Source organism: Natator depressus, chromosome 20 (genome assembly GCF_965152275.1).
Source record: "Natator depressus isolate rNatDep1 chromosome 20, rNatDep2.hap1, whole genome shotgun sequence".
NCBI classification, from domain to species: Eukaryota; Metazoa; Chordata; order Testudines; family Cheloniidae; genus Natator; species Natator depressus.
This window is the reverse complement of record NC_134253.1, coordinates 1,430,481-1,446,896: the sequence shown is the minus strand read 5'-3', so window position 1 is coordinate 1,446,896 and position 16,416 is coordinate 1,430,481. Positions and strand designations below refer to the sequence as shown.

Below are 16,416 nucleotides of genomic sequence, written 5' to 3'. Positions count from 1 at the left end.
CTTGGTGAGCACGGGGCGGGGGTTCTGGTGCCCGGCCCCTTGTCCCCCACCCCCTTGGTGAGCACAGGCCGGGGGTTCTGGCGCCCGGCCCCGGCTGGCAGACACACAAACACCATCTCTAAACTGCAAACGCTTCTTTGTTAAACAGGCAACAGGTGTCAGGGCAGTAAGTGCTTCCTCCAAACGAGCTGTAACAAACCCGTGTCGGCTCCGCGCTGCCCGGCCCCCCGCGGGCTCGCCCCAGCTGCCCCCGCAGCGCAGCCCCCACGGCCCCAGCCGGGGGGGAATCTCCCTCTGCGGCTAGCGGGTAGCACCTATGCCCCCCTCAGGCACACCGTTCCCAGTCCATCCAGCGGAGGGCGGCGGGGTGCAGTCTGTACAGGCTTCTCTGGCTGTGGCTGGGTGCTAGTGGTTACGGGGTGCGGGCGGTGGGGCCAAGCCCGGTGGATGTGGGGGGCAGGCTGAGGGGGAATCAGGGTTGAGCCCCACTGAAAGAGGGGAGGGGGGCAGGGTCCAGGCTGTTCATCCTCCCCTGCGGGTTTTGCACTTAGCAAATTGTGCCCTGTTCGCTGGACTGCCAGGCCCTGCTCCAGGGAGCCCAGCCCCATGGCAGAGGGCAAGGGGGCCATAGGGGCTTGGAGCAAGCACTGCCAGCTCTGCAGCTTCAACCAGGGAAACTGAGGCCTGGAGCAGGGGCCTGACTTACCCAGGCTCAGCCAGTGCATAGAACCCAGGTGTCCTGGCTCCCAGCCCTCTCCTTTCACAGCTGGACAGGATGGGAACAGCGCCCTGGCAGGGGTCTGTGGGGTTTCCCTCCAGGGAGATTGTCTGAGCAATGCCTAGCAGGGGGCCTGAGGACAGATGGCTTTTCCTTCCCCCAGTAGGTCAGTTGGGTACACCAGCTACCTGCGGGGCTGCATGCCGGGCAAGGGGGCTGTGTTTGGGGGCAGACCGGGGCGGGGCAGGTCAGCCAGTGCTGGGGCCAGGAGGCCAGGCTGCGTGGGCTCATGGGGCTGGTCTGACAGTGGGGAGGGGTGGGGCGGGGCCGCGGCTTGCTGAGCCCAGTGCAGTCGGCGGGTGAGCCCAGGGCAGTGCCCGTCAGTAGCTGTCCTTGGCCCAGGGTCTGGTGCGTTGCCAGGGCCTGGCGTTGTGGTTCTGCTCGGCCTCGCGCTGCAGGAGCCGGTCCTGCGAGTCGTGCCCGTTGGGGCCGTGCAGGTCGCTGTGGTGGTGCCGGTGGGCCTGGTACAGCTCCGGGTAGGCGTCCGGGTACTCGTCCTCCAGGTGCTGGGAGCTGCGCGGCGAGGTGGCCACCCAGGGCTTGCGGGAGGTCTCGCTCGCCTCGTCCGAGTGCATCGGGGTGCCGTGCTCTCGGGGGGAGTGCTCGCCACCCCGCTCCCCCAGCAGCTGCTGGTTCTGGGGGGCAGAGACACAGGGTCAGGGCCCCCTTTCAGAGTGTGGGGGGGCTCCAGGCTGTTGCGGGGCTCCCCCTGCCAAACAGCTTGGGGTGGGGAGGCTTGTCTCACCTCGGGGGGGCAGTGGGAGCCCTGTCAGCCCCTGGGGGTCCTGAGTTTCAGGGAGCAGTGCAGAGGGGGGTGCAGCATGGCAAGGCGTTCTAGGGGGCCAGGCGGACTGCACCCAGCACTGCCCCGGCCCCCTTAGCCACAGGCAGAGAGCTCTGGGAGGGGGGCTGTGCCGTGGTCCCTCGCTCAACAAGGTACAGCCACCTCTGGGATGTGGGGCAGCAGCTGGCAGGAAGGGACGTGGCCCCCGCCTGAGGACAGGGAGGGGGGTGCCAGAGCCAGGGGAGGCTGGCTGGAGGCAGGGTGCTGCGGGCCGGGCTCTGGGCAGAGCCTGTGTGTGATCCCGGGGCCGGTGCCAACCCAGAGCCCTGGTACCTGCAGGCCCGGGATGGCGGCGGGCGGCGTGAGGAGGGGCTGGCTGCCCCGCGGGTGGTGTGTGGCTCCCCAGTATACCTCCAGGTACTCGGCCAGGTGCTCACAGGCATCCTCCAGCTGGTTCTCGTCCAGGATCACGTCGAAGAGCTCCTGGGGTCAGGAAAGGGCCTGCTCAGGGGGGAGGCTGGGCTGGGAGGGGGGCCTGGAGCAGGCTGGCTGGCAGCCGCCGTGCCCTGGGGCCCTGCATGGGAACACCAGGCTCAACCTGGCTGCACGGCACAGCCAGGGCTGAGAGTGTGGGGGGGCGGGGGGGTCCCACCTCCGGCCCCGCACTCACCGGCGGGCACTGCATCAGCTTGTCCGCAGCCATCATCTGCACATTGAGGTGCTTCACCTGCGACTTGCCCCGGGATTTGATCAGCCGCTGCAGCACCTGCCGGGGAGAGTGGGACTGTCACCATCCCCTGGGCCAGGCAGAGCCCCCCCCACCCCTGGGCCAGGCGGAGCCCCCGGGCCCCCCCTTCAGGCGTGGATGGGAGGTCACTAAAGAAAGGCCTGGGGGGGCTGCTGTGCTGCACTGCAGGGGCTCAGTAGGGCCCCCCCCCAATCCCAGCACGGCCCTGATGGTGCGGCCCGGCCCCTAGGGGCTCCCCCACCCCCCCTCACCTTGGGCGAGGACACCTTGACGTAGACCACGATGGGGGCCAGCGAGGTCTTGGCCAGCTGAGCCGGGTGGTTGATGGTGTCGGCGTCCAGCACCACCAGCTGCAGGGCCTTGGCCAGCTCGAAGATGCGCTCGATCTCGCTCTGCACCTCGGCTGGGGGGTGGGGGAAGAGAGCGTGAACCCCCCCAGCCCTGCCAGGCCAGCACCCCTCCCTCCCGCCTCCCTCTGCCATGCCCGCGGCTCCCCGCCCCCTCCCTGGGGTGCCTCCTGCTGCCCCGGCTTGGCCCCACACAGCACAGGGGAGCCGTGTGGTGCAGCTGGGGAGGGGTTTTGAGCTCTGGGTCCCAGATGGGCCTGTCCTGGCCCAAGCAGCCCATAGCCAATCTCTGCCCCCCCAGACGCCAGGTCCCGGGGCCTCCGATGGAGGTGGGGGTGAGCCGTGCCCTCCGCTCAGGGAGCCGGGGGGTTGCGTCTGGAAGCCTCCAGTCTGACCTGGCCGGGGGCCCCTGGGGCAGGTTGCTGCCTCTCCGCCAGCCCCCCAGGTGTGTGTGTGTGGGGGGTGGCTACCCCAGCTCTGCCCCCTGCCCACGGCCCGACTCACCGATGCTGGAGCGGGTGGCGGAGCGCTCGATGATGGCGCGCTTGCCCGGGTTGTTGAGGACGGAGCGCTTGGCGAGGGACAGGTCGGCGGTGACGCGGGTGATGGAGATCCTGATGAGGGGGAGAGGGTGACAGGCAGGGCAGGGCCGTCCCCTGGGGGCCAGGGCAGATCTGGCACACACACACCCCCCCGGGCCAGCTGGGCTCAGGGCTGCCCCGAGGGGGAGTCGAGCCCCCATGGCTCGGGGGTATGGGGACGGACACCTCAGATGGGAGGCGTGGGGGGGGGAGCTCACCTGCCATCGAACCTGTGCTTGAGGAAGTCGAAGAGCGCTTTCTGCATCATGTCCGTCACCTGGGGGGCAGAAAGACCCAGGGTGGTCAGCCAGACCCAGGGGTACAGCGGGTTCCCTATGCCAGCCTGGTGCTCCATCCCATAGAGGGGTCGTGCCCCTCCCCGGGGGCCGGGGGTCAGCGCAGGGCAAGTCCTGCGCCAGCCCTTCCTCCCGCACGGGCACGGCCGGGCAGCAGATGGCACCAGGGAAGGACGTGCCGGCTGGGACAGGAGGGAGACGGCGGCTGTGCCAGGGTGCCGCGGCCGTGCCATCTGCTCGCCGCGGTCACGTGGGCCAGCAATGGTGGGCAGCAGGGCTCCGGGGAGGGTGCGGAGGGACGAGCCCAGCCGAGGGCAGGTGCAGAGAAGGACAGAGCCACTGGGCCTGTGTGTGCATCCAGGCGTGTCCGGGGGCGACTGCGTGCACCGCTGCCCACTGCTGGACGGGGTCTGAACTGCTCCGCTGTGTGTCAAAGCCCCTCTCCTGCCGACAGCAGGCAGGGACTCTCCCTTAGCTGAATGGCGGGGCCTGGGCTTTGGGAGCAGGGGCGCTGTGCCAGGAGCTGAGCACGGCGTAAGGGGGGTGCCTGGGAGGTCTCCTTGCCGCATGGAGTCCTCGGCGCGGTCAGAGGGGTCCCCGCAGTTTATTGCCTGGGCCCTAGCCTGCCCTCAGGCAATGGGGCTCCTCTCCTTCCTTCTGCCTCCCCCCAGTGATGGGGCGTCTCCCCTTCCCTGAGCAGCAGGGCTCCCCCCAAACAATGGGGCTCCTGGTTCCCCTGCGGGGGCCCCCCAATATCACCCAGTTCTCAGCCCATGTTCCCCTTTGCCAGACAACCCCTGCCCTTTCCAGCACCTCCTGGGCCGGGGGCGGGGCCATTGCTGGGGAATCCCCGGTGAGGCTCCGCCCTCGCCCCTCCTACCTCATATCCTTTCAGGGAGGGGCCCACCAGCACCACGGGTCTCATGGAGGGAACCACGTCGTAGGGCGGGATGTGCTCCACCTGCGAGAGAGAGGGGTTGGGGGCAGGTGAGGGCCCCTCAGTGCAGGGGGAAACAGGCCCGGAGGCGAACACAGAGGGACACTGGATGGCCAGTTTTGGAGGGGCCTTAGAACCAACTGGCTGGTGTTCATCAAAGATCCCCAGAGAACCCAGGTGTCCGGGGCAAATCCGCGCCCCCATAGGCCACTGAGGCTGGGCCTCCCTAACCCCCACCCTGCGGCCTGAGTTGAGCATAGGGATCTCTCCTTCCCCTCTGGTCCTAAACGGCTGCTCGGCAGTTACACGCTGGCGTGCTCTGCCCCAGAAGTGGCTGCATTCATTTCAGGCGTCCCCCACGTCAGCACCCGCTCTGAGCCTGCAGGGTGTGTGCAGAGTGCCCGCTGCCCGCTGCTGGCAACCAGGCAAAACCTGCCCTGACCACTCACCTGCTTTTGCTTCTGTTTAGCTTTTTGGAAAGGAAAGAAGAAACAGGGTTGGTGAAAGCAAAGTGGGAGCCGCAGAGAGCGAGGGGCTGGGGGAGACTGAGTGTGGGGACAGCAGGGTCAACCCGGAGTCCCCCTGACTGCAGGGGGTCAGGCCGCAATCCTGAGCACGGTTCCCCCAGGGTCACTAGCTCGCCTGGCTAGCTTTGTGTTCAGCCCTCTCCCTTGGTGAGCTGAGTGGCAGCTCCCCACTTCGCGCCTATCCCTGCAGGACCCAGCCCATGATCCCCACTGGCGGGGGCTGCCCAGGGTGCAGCCAGGGCAGGGCCACAGCGCGGGTGAAGCCACTAGGGGGCATGGCAGCTGGCAGGGTGGGGCTCCTGGCGCTGGCCCCTCGGCAGCCCCAGGGGGTGAGTTCACAGGGGAGGAGGGATCAGCCCGTAGGGCCCCTCCAACCTGACCTATGTCCCCCCACACCTCCCACTTGGAGCTGGGTAGTGAGTGTGTGAGGGGGGAGGGCAGGTTGGGGGGTGGGCTGTGTGCAGGGGGGGGGAGCTGGAGCTGAGTGGGAAGGGAGGGGGTTGGGAGATTGTGCTGAGGGGCAGGAGCTGTGCATGGGACCTGCCCACCGGCCTGCGCTGCAGCCGTTACCTAAGGACGGGGGAGGCGATCGCCGCTTGCTGGGGTCCCCGAGGCCGGAGGCGTTGCCAGATCTCCTGGGGAGAAGCCACAGTGAGTAGAGGGGAAGCCCCGGGGGGCGGAGGGGGTAAAGCCCCAAGAGGGGGGTAAAGCCCCAGAAGAGAGGTATCCACCAGGAGCTGTGTGTGTAATATGCCCACACAGTGAGCACCGCGTGCCATGCCCGCCCCCGCGGCTAGTCCCGACACAGGGTAACAGCCTGCTACTGCTGCCGGCTAAGGGAGCTGCCCTTTAGCTCAACGGCAGAGCTCTGGGCCGTGGGGCTGACGGTGCAGGGTGGCCGTTCTGCTGGTGGCTACACTGACCCGAGGGGGCCAGGCTGCCGGGGAGGGGGAAAGGCCCATAGAATCCCCCCCGCTGGCCCCTTTACCTGGCTTTCTGCTCCTGCTTCAGCCGTATGGCCTCCAGCCGCTGGGGACTGGGGATGAAAGCGACGTCCCCCCCCTCCTTCACTAGCCGCCCGATCCACCAGTCATTGCTGTATTTCTGGGGAGACACCCGCAGGAGCTGTTACGGGGGAGCGGGGGCAAGACCAAGCCCCCTGCCCTGGGACATAGTAGCTGGCCCTGGGCCCAGCCCTGAGGGAGCTGGTGGCAAAGCCAGAATCGGAACCCAGGCGTCCTGGCTCCCAGCCCCTCCCCCTCTAGCCCAACTCCAGACTCACCTCCTTGATGTGCAGGAAGTCTTTGGCTTCGAAGTTGATGGCGGAGCCCTGCACGGGACACTCCTCATCCAGGGCTCCGCAGTAGCTGACATTGGTCCGCACGGCAAACGCTACTGGCTTGTGCTGGGGGAGAGCAGAGGGGCGGGGGTCAGTACTGGGCAGCTGGGCGTCCATGCCCCCCCACACACACACACACCATGCCATCTGCGGCCAGGAGCCAGCCAGCGTCACACCGTGGCCCCAGGGGCACGAGGGATCCCGCTTCCCTCTGACCCCCAGGCAAGGGCAACTGCAGGAGGCCAGGCTAGATGGGCCCCCTGGCCTGATCCTGGGCAGTGGGAAGGAGAGGATGCCACGCTGGATGGGCCAAGGGGAGAGGGGCCGGACTCCGGGACCCTCACCTCTATGATACTCCGTCATCTGGCTAAGCGTGTGCACACGTGTTTGTGTGTGTTCACCGCTGCCCCCTAGTGGCTGCCCAGCTGCGTGTGTCCAAGGCCCTCTACTGCTGCTGGAGCAGGCTGTGAGGAAGAGCCTAGAGGGCCCCAGGTTCGTGGTCCGGTACAGCCAGCAGCGCCCCTCCCGTGTAGAGCCAGGGCTGTCCCCGGCTTGGCCCCTGCCTGGCTACCTTGGCCCTCTCCAACTGGTGTTGTGCCTGGTTCTCCACCTCGCGCTGGGCCGTCTCGCGCTCCTCCTCCAGGGACACGTCTGAGTCCAGGGACGGCCGGCTGGTGTAGGAATCGGCTGAGCCCTACGGGGCAGGGGAGCCTGAGTGCCATCGCGGCAGGACAGGGAGCTCCCCGGCACAGCGAGGCTATAGCCCTGCGCCCAGACGCCTCCCCGCCCCCCGCCCACCCCCACCTCTCAACGTCCACCCAGATCTGTGCTCCCGCAGACAGCACTGACTCCCCCGGAGCCGCCCTGGGATATTCCAGGGCAGTGGGTGCTGCTGACAGCCCCTCAGGTGATTAAAAATAACACCATGAAGCTGCCCCCCCTGCGGCTCCCCCCCCCCCGAGTGGAGTGGCTAGTGTGAAATGCGGCTTGTAGCGGTGCATGCCCCCAGGCAATGGTCAGATGCGCTGGTACAAGTCACTTTCTGCACCAGCGCTGCACCAGACAGGGGAGATGCGGGGAGCCACGTGGGGCTGGTGTGTCTGCACTGGGGGATGGGGAGCGTGGCGTAGGGGGATCCCCGGGCCAGCCTCCCCAGGGCCGTGCATGTCTCTTTAAGAGGCAGCAGGCACAAAGCAGCTGGTGGCGTCAGACAGCCCTGCTGTGCCCCCCCGCAGCTCAGGCTCCTGCCCTCCCCCAGCCCTGCTCACGGAGAGCAGCCTGGGCCAGGTGCAGCCCCCGGGGAGGGGGGGGGAAATGGTCCCTTATCCCCCCTCCCCACCCTGCTGGGTGTCTCCTCCGCGCCTGGCCCGGGCTCCATCCCCAGATGGCAGAGGGAGCAAATCCCAGGCTCCAGCCTCTCCCCGCCCCCCGGGAGGGTGAAGTCAGCGGCAGGGCCATGCCAGCGAGTGGAGGGCGTGCCAGCACCCGCCTGGGGTAAACACTGAGCCGCTGTGGCTGCCAGCTCCCCTCGCTCCCCGCCTGCCAGGCCTACAGGGAGGGGGGGAGCGAATGAACAAACATGACGGCAGATGCCAGAGGTACCGGCTGGCTGGGGCGGGGGGCTGGGGGGACAGGGGTTGCCGCCCTGCCCATTGAGCGGAAGTTTCGGTGACTCCAAGCTCTCGTTCTGCAGCGACGTTAGACCCCATCGCTGTCTGTGTGTAGTGGGATTCTCTCTTTCAGTGCGAGTTACTTTGCGCTGCCCAGCACCGAATTCCAGCGGCCATTTCCTTGCCCTGTCACCCCGTTTTGGGCGGTCCCTGTGTAGCTCTTCACAGCCTGCTTTGGGCTTAACCATCGTCCCAGTGTACCCCTTGCCCCAGATCATTACTGAAGGTGTTGAGCAGCCCTAGGCCCAGTACAGACCCCTGGGGTTCCCACTGGCCTATTCCCACCCTTCCACCAGTTAGTGACCCAGGAGAGGACCTTCCCTCGCATCCCATAGCTACGTAGTTTCCTTCAGAGCCTTTGGATGAGGGACCTCGTCAAAGTCAGTCTGAAAATCCAGATGCGCTAGTTGACTGGATCCCCCTTGTCCACATGCTTGTCGACTCCCTCAAAGAATTGTAATAGATCGGTGAGGCGCGATTTCCCGTGACACAAGCCGGGTTGGCTCGTCCCCATCTCTGTGGCTGATCATTCCTACCAGTTTGCCTGGGACTGAAGTTCGACTCACTGGCTTGTCATTGCCGGGAACCCCTCGGGAGCCCCTTTTACAAGTCAGCGTCACATTTGCTCCCCTCCAGTCCTCGCCTGGGGCGGAGGCAGGTTTCAGCGATCAGTTACCATTGTTCGCAGTTCTGCAATTTTGGGTCTGAGTTCCTCCAGGCAGCCCTGTGAACGCCCCGGTCCCAGGGAGAGGCTGTGGGGTGAGACTCACTCCAGACCCGGTGTATTTCTACCCCGCTGGTCAGCCCCATTATTCAGTGCAGGAGCCCTGCCCCCCGAGCCTGAGCACTATGAACCCTCTGGCTCTGCATGGCAGGGGGAGGATAATGACTGGGGGGGGAGGGGACCTCACCATCTTTCACAGCCTGCTGGGCCAGAGGACAGGGTCTGAGCAGGACAGGGCGTCAGACGAGGGACCAGAGATGGGGCGGCCCCCCCCGCCAGCCAGAGACACCTTCCCTTCCTTTCCCAGCTGAGTGTGCCCCCCCCCGGAAATACTGACCCTGCAGTGACCTTTAACCCTTTGCAAGCTGGGGACACAGACCCAGAGGACCCGCCAGGTCCCATGTCACCCACGCTCCTCACGGCCCGTGCCCAGGGCTCCCTGTGGCACCGCAGACCCTGGGAAATGCCGGGCGGCAGCAGCCTCACAGGGGGGCGGGTTTGTTGTTTCATCTGATTATCCGGCCCCCTGGCGCCAGCCCACGCACCTCAGAGCCAAGCAGATGTGCCTGTGGTGGGCACCCGACCCCCCCGGGCAGCACCAAGCACGACCCAGCTACCTGCTGCCGAGTCACTCCAGCCCCATTCACCAGCCATGGCTAGCGCGGGACAGCCTGCCCCGCTCCCCACAGCACCCTGCCCTGCCCCCTGCCCGGCCTCCCCCATGCCCCCAGCGCCCCTGGCTTCCCTGGCCCTGCCACTTCCCAACAGTATCCAGCCCCCCCAGCTTTCCCCCCACCCTGTCCCCTGGAGCTCCCCCCCATGCCTCGTGAACCCCTGGCCCTGTGTTACCCCAGTGCTGAGCTTCCCCCGTGAACCCCACAAGTTCCCAGCCCTGCCCAACCCCTCCCACCCCCTGGCCTAGGCAGCGTTGCTGGGGATAAACCCTGGTGTGCCCTGGGTGCCTAGACACCCTGGCGCTGGGTGCACCAGGCAGGGGAAGGTGCAGAGGCTGCTGGGCTGAGCTGGAAGTGGGGGTGTACTCTGCCCCCCACCCCCTCGGCGGGAGCCGCCTAGTTAAATGAACGGCTCCTGCTGCGTCCCCAGAACAAAAGCAGAAGCTGCAGTGAAATATTTATAGGTCCCCAGCTCTGTTTCTGAAAAGCAGCTTCCCCCCCTCCGGGAGCGACTCCAGCCGCCCCTGCCCAGCTGCGTGAGCCAGGCTCAGCCTGACTGCCATGGGCACAGCTTGTCCCAGCACCCCCATTCTCCTCCCCACCCGTGTCCCCTCTTGCCCAGTGCCCCTCTGCCCCTGCCTGCCACATCCCCACCACGCCCTGGCCTTCTCCTGCCCTGCTGGGATCCCGATCCCCAACCCCCTTCCTTGGCCCTGTGCTGCAGCCCCGGGGTCTAGCTGTGGGGGGCAGGGCATGTGGCTCTGTCCCGAGGGGGGCGCAGCCCCATGGCCTGGCTGGGTGGGCTCCAGGGTGCCTTTTGCAGGCGGGCGCAGCCGGGGCTCTCCCATACCCTGCAGCTCAGGCTGGCCGTGGGCTCTGCAGAGCTATGACCTAACTGGGTCGTGGAGCAGCCCCTCTCTGCACAGCACCCCCACACCGGGCACTTGCAGGGCGACATTCCCCCCAGCTCAGGGCACAGCGCACCCCCTATGCCAGGCGCCCCCCCCAGCATCCCTGCCCGCGACATTCCGACAAAGCCAAGAGCATCTCTAACGGCTTACAGCCCCCCCCCAAAAAAAACCCTGGCACTCCCCTGCCAGGCGCAGAGACAAACCCCCTGCCCCATGTCGGGGGGGGAGGGGCTGTAACCAGCAACACCTGCGCCTCCCAGCACAGCACCCCCGCCCCATGCCAACACATAGGTGCCCATCCAGGACTCTGAGCTCCCCCCCAGGGTGCCAGCTGTTGCTCAGCAACCAGCCCCCCCGCACCCGATCTTGCCACCTTACGGGAGCGGGGCTGGAAATGCCACCATGGCTATGGGGCTGTATAAATAACCGGAGGGTGGGCGGGGGGAGGCCTGCCAGAAACCCAGAGCCCCCAACCAAGAGCAGCACCCCCGGCGCTCCCAGCCCTGCGGGGAAGGGGCTCCCTGCCAACCCCCCCCCAAAAGCCGGCACCCCGACTCACCACCTCGGAGTCCTCGAAGCCATGGATACAGGAGTCGTCATACATGGAGGAGCCCAGGGCGTGTGGGGCTCAGAGAGCAGCAGGAGTGAGCGCAGGAGTGGGACGGACCCCCCAGGCGGGCCCAAACTGTATTGGCCCCACCCTGCTCAGCGGGGGGGGAGCCAGGGGCTCTGGCTCCCGCCGGGCTGGCAAAACAACAGCAGTTGCCCGTGGGCTGGGGACGGGAGGGCTCAGCTGGGGGGGCTGGGGGCCTGCAGGTCCTGGGACCCAGCTACACCTGCCTGATGGGGCTGGTAGTGGGGGAGCGGGGGCGGGGGGGGACAGCAGGAGCAAGGAGGGAGGGGGCGTGGCAGGGAGGAGCGAGAGGCAGAGAGCAGCTGAAGGGGAACAAAGAGCTGGTGCCAGGGAAGGAGGAGAGACAGGCAGGGGAGGGAGAGGCTGCAGGTTCATGGCTGTGGCTACAGAGAGGAGGGCAAAGAGAAGGGGCTCCAGGGGCAGGGGTGACCCATATAATGTGTGGGGGGGGAGTAAGGACATGCACCCTTCTGTGCACAGACCCCCCGTGCACTACTGCCAGGATCCGTGTCCCTCTGTGCACAGATTCACAGTTCCCCCCATGCACTAGTGCCAGGATCCATGTCCCCCTGTGCACAGATTCACAGTTCCCCCCCGTGCACTACTGCCAGGATCCGTGTCCCTCTGTGCACAGATTCACAGTTCTCCCCGTGCACTAGTGCCAGGATCCGTGTCCCCCTGTGCACAGATTCACAGTTCCCCCCATGCACTAGTGCCAGGATCCATGTCCCCCTGTGCACAGATTCACAGTTCCCCCCGTGCACTAGTGCCAGGATCCGTGTCCCTCTGTGCACAGATTCACGGTCCCCCTGTGCACTAGTGCCAGGATCCATGTCCCTCTGTGCACAGATTCACAGTCCCCCTGTGCACTAGTGCCAGGATCCGTGTCCCCCTGTGCACAGATTCACAGTTCCCCCCATGCACTAGTGCCAGGATCCATGTCCCTCTGTGCACAGATTCACAGTTCTCCCCGTGCACTAGTGCCAGGATCCGTGTCCCCCTGTGCACAGATTCACAGTTCCCTCATGCACTAGTGCCAGGATCCATGTCCCCCTGTGCACAGATTCACAGTTCCCCCCGTGCACTAGTGCCAGGATCCATGTCCCCCTGTGCACAAATTCACAGTTCCCCCCGTGCACTAGTGCCAGGATCCGTGTCCCTCTGTGCACAGATTCACGGTCCCCCTGTGCACTAGTGCCAGGATCCATGTCCCTCTGTGCACAGATTCACAGTCCCCCTGTGCACTAGTGCCAGGATCCGTGTCCCCCTGTGCACAGATTTACAGTTCCCCCCATGCGCTAGTGCCAGGATCCGTGTCCCCCTGTGCACAGATTCACGGTCCCCCTGTGCACTAGTGCCAGGATCCGTGTCCCTCTGTGCACAGATTTACAGTTCCCCCCGTGCGCTAGTGCCAGGATCCGTGTCCCTCTGTGCACAGATTCACAGTTCTCCCCGTGCACTAGTGCCAGGATCCATGTCCCCCTGTGCACAGATTCACAGTTCCCCCCGTGCACTAGTGCCAGGATCCGTGTCCCTCTGTGCACAGATTCACGGTCCCCCTGTGCACTAGTGCCAGGATCCATGTCCCTCTGTGCACAGATTCACGGTCCCCCTGTGCACTAGTGCCAGGATCCGTGTCCCCCTGTGCACAGATTCACGGTCCCCCTGTGCACTAGTGCCAGGATCCGTGTCCCCCTGTGCACAGATTCACGGTCCCCCTGTGCACTAGTGCCAGGATCCGTGTCCCTCTGTGCACAGATTCACGGTCCCCCTGTGCACTAGTGCCAGGATCCGTGTTCCTCTGTGCACAGATTCACGGTCCCCCTGTGCACTAGTGCCAGGATCCGTGTCCCTCTGTGCACAGACCTAGTCCCAGGATCCAGGCTCCCAGCCCCTGAGCCGCTCGCTCCGTGGAAATGGAAAGGTAATTACCATTTCCGAGCCAGCAGCAGATTTCTGCACAGGCCGGGGGAAGGGAAGGGGGCGGAGGGGAAAACCAGAGAGATGGAAATGATGGGGTGAGGGCTTCCATCCCGGAGAACACTCTGCACTTCTCACTGAGCCGCCATTAGCCCCCCACCCCCAGAGAAACGCCCTGGGCCTTGCCCACACCCTGTTTACCCCCCCGGCCGGAATCCCATGGCCCAGCCACCACCCGCCCCGCCCTGCAGCATCCTACAACCCAGGATGCCGGCACCCGGGGGATCGAACCGGGGCCACGAGAGCGGCACATGCCCCCAGTGGGGGGCTGCATCAGACTGGCATCCTCCGTGGCACTGCAGCGGGGGGCGGGGGGCTGTGACACACCCAGCAGCGGGTCTCACTTGGGCAGGCCCCACCCAGCTCCCAGCACAAAGAACATCGGGGCCCTGCACTGACCTTCCCCCCACCCTGCCCTGGCACCGCACACAGCCTCCGCCATGGGGCACCCCATGGCCTCCGGCCTTTCCAAGCAGGCTGGAGCCAGCCCGGGGGGGGAGCGGGGACAAGCTGCCCTTGTGCTGGGGGTGAGGGGAGTGGATGGGGCTGCCCCAGCCCAGCCCAGCGTTCCCGTGGCTGGGATTTGCCCATTGTCCCCCCCCCCAGTGAGCCCTGGGGACACAGCTCCACAGCAGCACCTCCCCTGGGCGCTGGGGGCAAGCGGGGGGTGTGGAAGAGGAGAGAGACCCCCCCCGCCATGCGGCACCCCTTGCACCCCCCAGACTCCTGGGTCTGGGCCCACCAGCTAGATGCCCCCTCCCTCCAGAAGTGACCCCTGGCAGCCGGGGAGAGGAAGGTGGGCAGGAACCTTGAACCCCAGCCAGATGCGGGGGGCTCCACCACCCTGCCCCCCACCACAAAAAGTCTCCCCTCCCAACCAACCGCCTGCAACAGCACCCCCCACTCAGCAGCAATTGTCTGTCACCCCCAGCTCCCCCTGGTCCCCCACAGCCCCCTCCCAATTCGCCTGCCCCCCCCATCCCTCTCCCTGTTCCCCCAGGTCCGGGGAGAAGGGCGGGGGGGACCCGGAGGCACAGGGCGGGGACGACGACCCGGGGGCACGGGGGGGGGACACGTTACCTCGTTCAGCAGGAAGGTTGCGCTGGAGTCAGAAAAAGACATAGACGGGGCCAGCGAGCCCGAGCCGAGCCCCCCGCCCCGAGCCGAGCCCCCCGCTCCCTGCGCCCGCAGCTCGGCTCTGCCCGGCCGCTCCCCGGGTGCGTGGCCGCCCCCCTCCGCCGGCTGCGCCCGCTCCGCGCCCCCCACCCCTCGCTCGCTGCTCCCTCCTCCCTCCCCTGCCCCCCCAGCCGCGTCCTCCCCCGCCCCTCCCTCCGCCACTGAGGGGCTCCGGCGCCCCATTAGCGGCTGGGGGGGGGCTGAGGGCGGCCCCCCCGGGGAGGGGAGCACCTGGGGGGGGCGGGCTCTGCTGCCCAGCGAAGGGGGGGGTCCGGCAGCTCGCACCCTGATCCCCTTCCCCAGCTGCTCACACTAACTGTGGGGGGGAAGGGCAGTACATCGTGGTCCACCCACCCCCCCCCCAGCAGGACAGGACAAGGGCATCTCCCTGCCCCATGGGAGGGAACTCACTGCCCCAGCCCCGAACCTGCCCCGGAGCCAGGCCCCCCCCCATGCTCGCCTGGCTGCAGTGGGGTGACCCCGAACCCCCTGGCCTGTACCCCATGACCCATTGGGACAGCCTGCCGGCCAGGCTGGTGCGTGGCCCTGGGGTGCATGCGAAGCAGTGTCCTGCTCCCCAAAGGGCTGGGGGGCGCTGGGGCCGTTTGCTTAGGGCAGCTGGGGCTGAGGGGGGCTGGGGCAATTTCATCTCTTGTCCTCCCCCCTTCAGAGCCAGGGGGCTGCTCACCCTGCCCCCAGTTCCGATGCTGAGTCATATTTAATAGGGATGAAATATTCCTTGGCTGTGGGAGAAGCCGCAGACAAGCTCCCCCCACGCACACACCGTAAACCAGGGGGCAGGAGAGACCCCACCACCCAAAAAGCTTGACCGGGTGGGAAAGGTGCACACCCAGCCTGTCCCAGCAGGGGGCGCTGCAGGGGGTGGGGCAGGTGCCCTGGCTATAGGGGGGTGCGCCCAGTTACTCCAGTCCCCGCCTGTCCCAGCAGGGGGTGCTGTAGGCGGTAATGCGTGCAGGGGGGCTCTGGGCTACCCCAGCCCCTGGGGGAGTTGGTGCAGTGGGAAGCATGAGGGGGTGAGCGCCCAGGGGCCTGGCGTGGGGCTGGAAGGCGAAGGCTCCCCTTCCGCGTGGGGCTGAGCCCTCAGTCCCAGCCAGCCCCTCGGCTGCTTTCTCTGGCCCCTGCCCTGCTGGTCCTGTCGGCCTGGCTGGCACCGCAGCCAGCTCTCCCACGTACCTCCATGCTGTGCCCGAACTCCAGCCCCTCGGCCCTCACCGCCCGGCCTCCCGGAAGCCTCCTGCCGGGGGCGGGGGGGGCGGCCCAAGCCTCGAGCAGCTGAGTCTGCAGCCCGAACCCTCTTTCAGGGCCAGTCCAACTCCCTCCTCCTGCCCCCAGCCGACGGTGCAGCCTCCGCCCCCAGCCCTGCTCGACAGACACGCGGCGTGGCACGGCGAGGGTGCCCACCCGGACGCTGCCTGGGCCCGCGCGTGCTGGGACCCCCGTTACCTCGTGGAGCAGGAAGACGCTGGAGTTGGAGAGAGACATGCAAGGCAGCTGCTTCCCAGGAGGAGACGCACCGGCTGCCTCCTCACCCGCCTGGCTCAGCAGCCCAGCCCAGCTCCAGGCTCTCGCAGGACACAGGCAGGAAGCCCAGCCCACGGGCTCCCACGGGACGGCTCCCGGGCCAGCACATGAGCTTCTCTCGGGATGGTGCACAAGCATCTTGTGGAATGGTGCATGAGCAGCCCTGAACTCGGGGGCTCTTGTGGGACGGGGCGGGGGCGTCGCATGAGGGTGGGATGCGAGGGTGCCATGGGGCGGGGGCATTGCATGGGACGGGGCAGGGGCCTGGGCCTGGGACGGGGGCGTCCATGGGGGTGGGATGCGAGGGTGCCATGGGGCGGGGGCGTCGCGTGGGACAGGGCAGGGGCCTGGGGTGGGGCGGGGGCATCGCGTGGGACGGGGCGGTGGCCTGGGATGGGGCGGGGGCATCGCGTGGGACGGGGCAGGGGCCTGGGACAGGGGCGTCGCATGAGGGTGGGATGCAAGGGTGCCATGGGGCGGGGCGTCGTGTAGGACGGGGCAGGGGCATCGCATGAGGGCAGGGGCATCGTGTGGGACGGGGCGGGGGCGTCGCATGGGACGGGGCAGGAGCCTGGGCCTGGGACGGGGGCGTCGCATGAGGGTGGGATGCGAGGGTGCCATGGGGCGGGGGCGTCGCGTGGGACAGGGCAGGGGCCTGGGGTGGGGCGGGGGCGTCGCGTGGGACGGGGCGGTGGCCTGGGATGGGGCGGGGGCATCGCGTGGGATGGGGCAGGGGCCTGGGATGGGGGCGTCGCATGAGGGTGGGAT

General features: G+C 67.2%; 1 protein-coding gene across 5 annotated transcripts; it reads right to left on the bottom strand.

Moving 5' to 3' along the window:
• Window positions 1-168: 168 nt before the first annotated feature.
• Window positions 169-15,662, bottom strand: CACNB3 (calcium voltage-gated channel auxiliary subunit beta 3). Of its 5 annotated transcripts, none has more exons than XM_074934961.1 (13): window positions 15,571-15,662; window positions 6,909-7,031; window positions 6,281-6,403; window positions 5,987-6,102; window positions 5,569-5,633; window positions 4,921-4,940; window positions 4,415-4,495; window positions 3,457-3,515; window positions 3,162-3,271; window positions 2,562-2,713; window positions 2,233-2,328; window positions 1,896-2,045; window positions 171-1,413 (listed from the first exon to the last, which is right to left on the bottom strand). In XM_074934961.1, exons 1-13 carry the CDS (start codon window positions 15,607-15,609, stop codon window positions 1,099-1,101), a joined length of 1,449 nt encoding a protein of 482 aa, XP_074791062.1. In that variant the 5' UTR covers window positions 15,610-15,662; the 3' UTR covers window positions 171-1,098. The 5 variants fall into 5 exon arrangements, with proteins under 5 accessions (XP_074791064.1, XP_074791062.1, XP_074791063.1 ...); XM_074934962.1 differs by lacking the exon at window positions 15,571-15,662 and adding an exon at window positions 15,301-15,430; XM_074934960.1 differs by lacking the exon at window positions 15,571-15,662 and adding an exon at window positions 14,011-14,151 and having other exon boundaries at window positions 172-1,413.
• Between the last annotated feature and the right edge of the window lie 754 nt (window positions 15,663-16,416).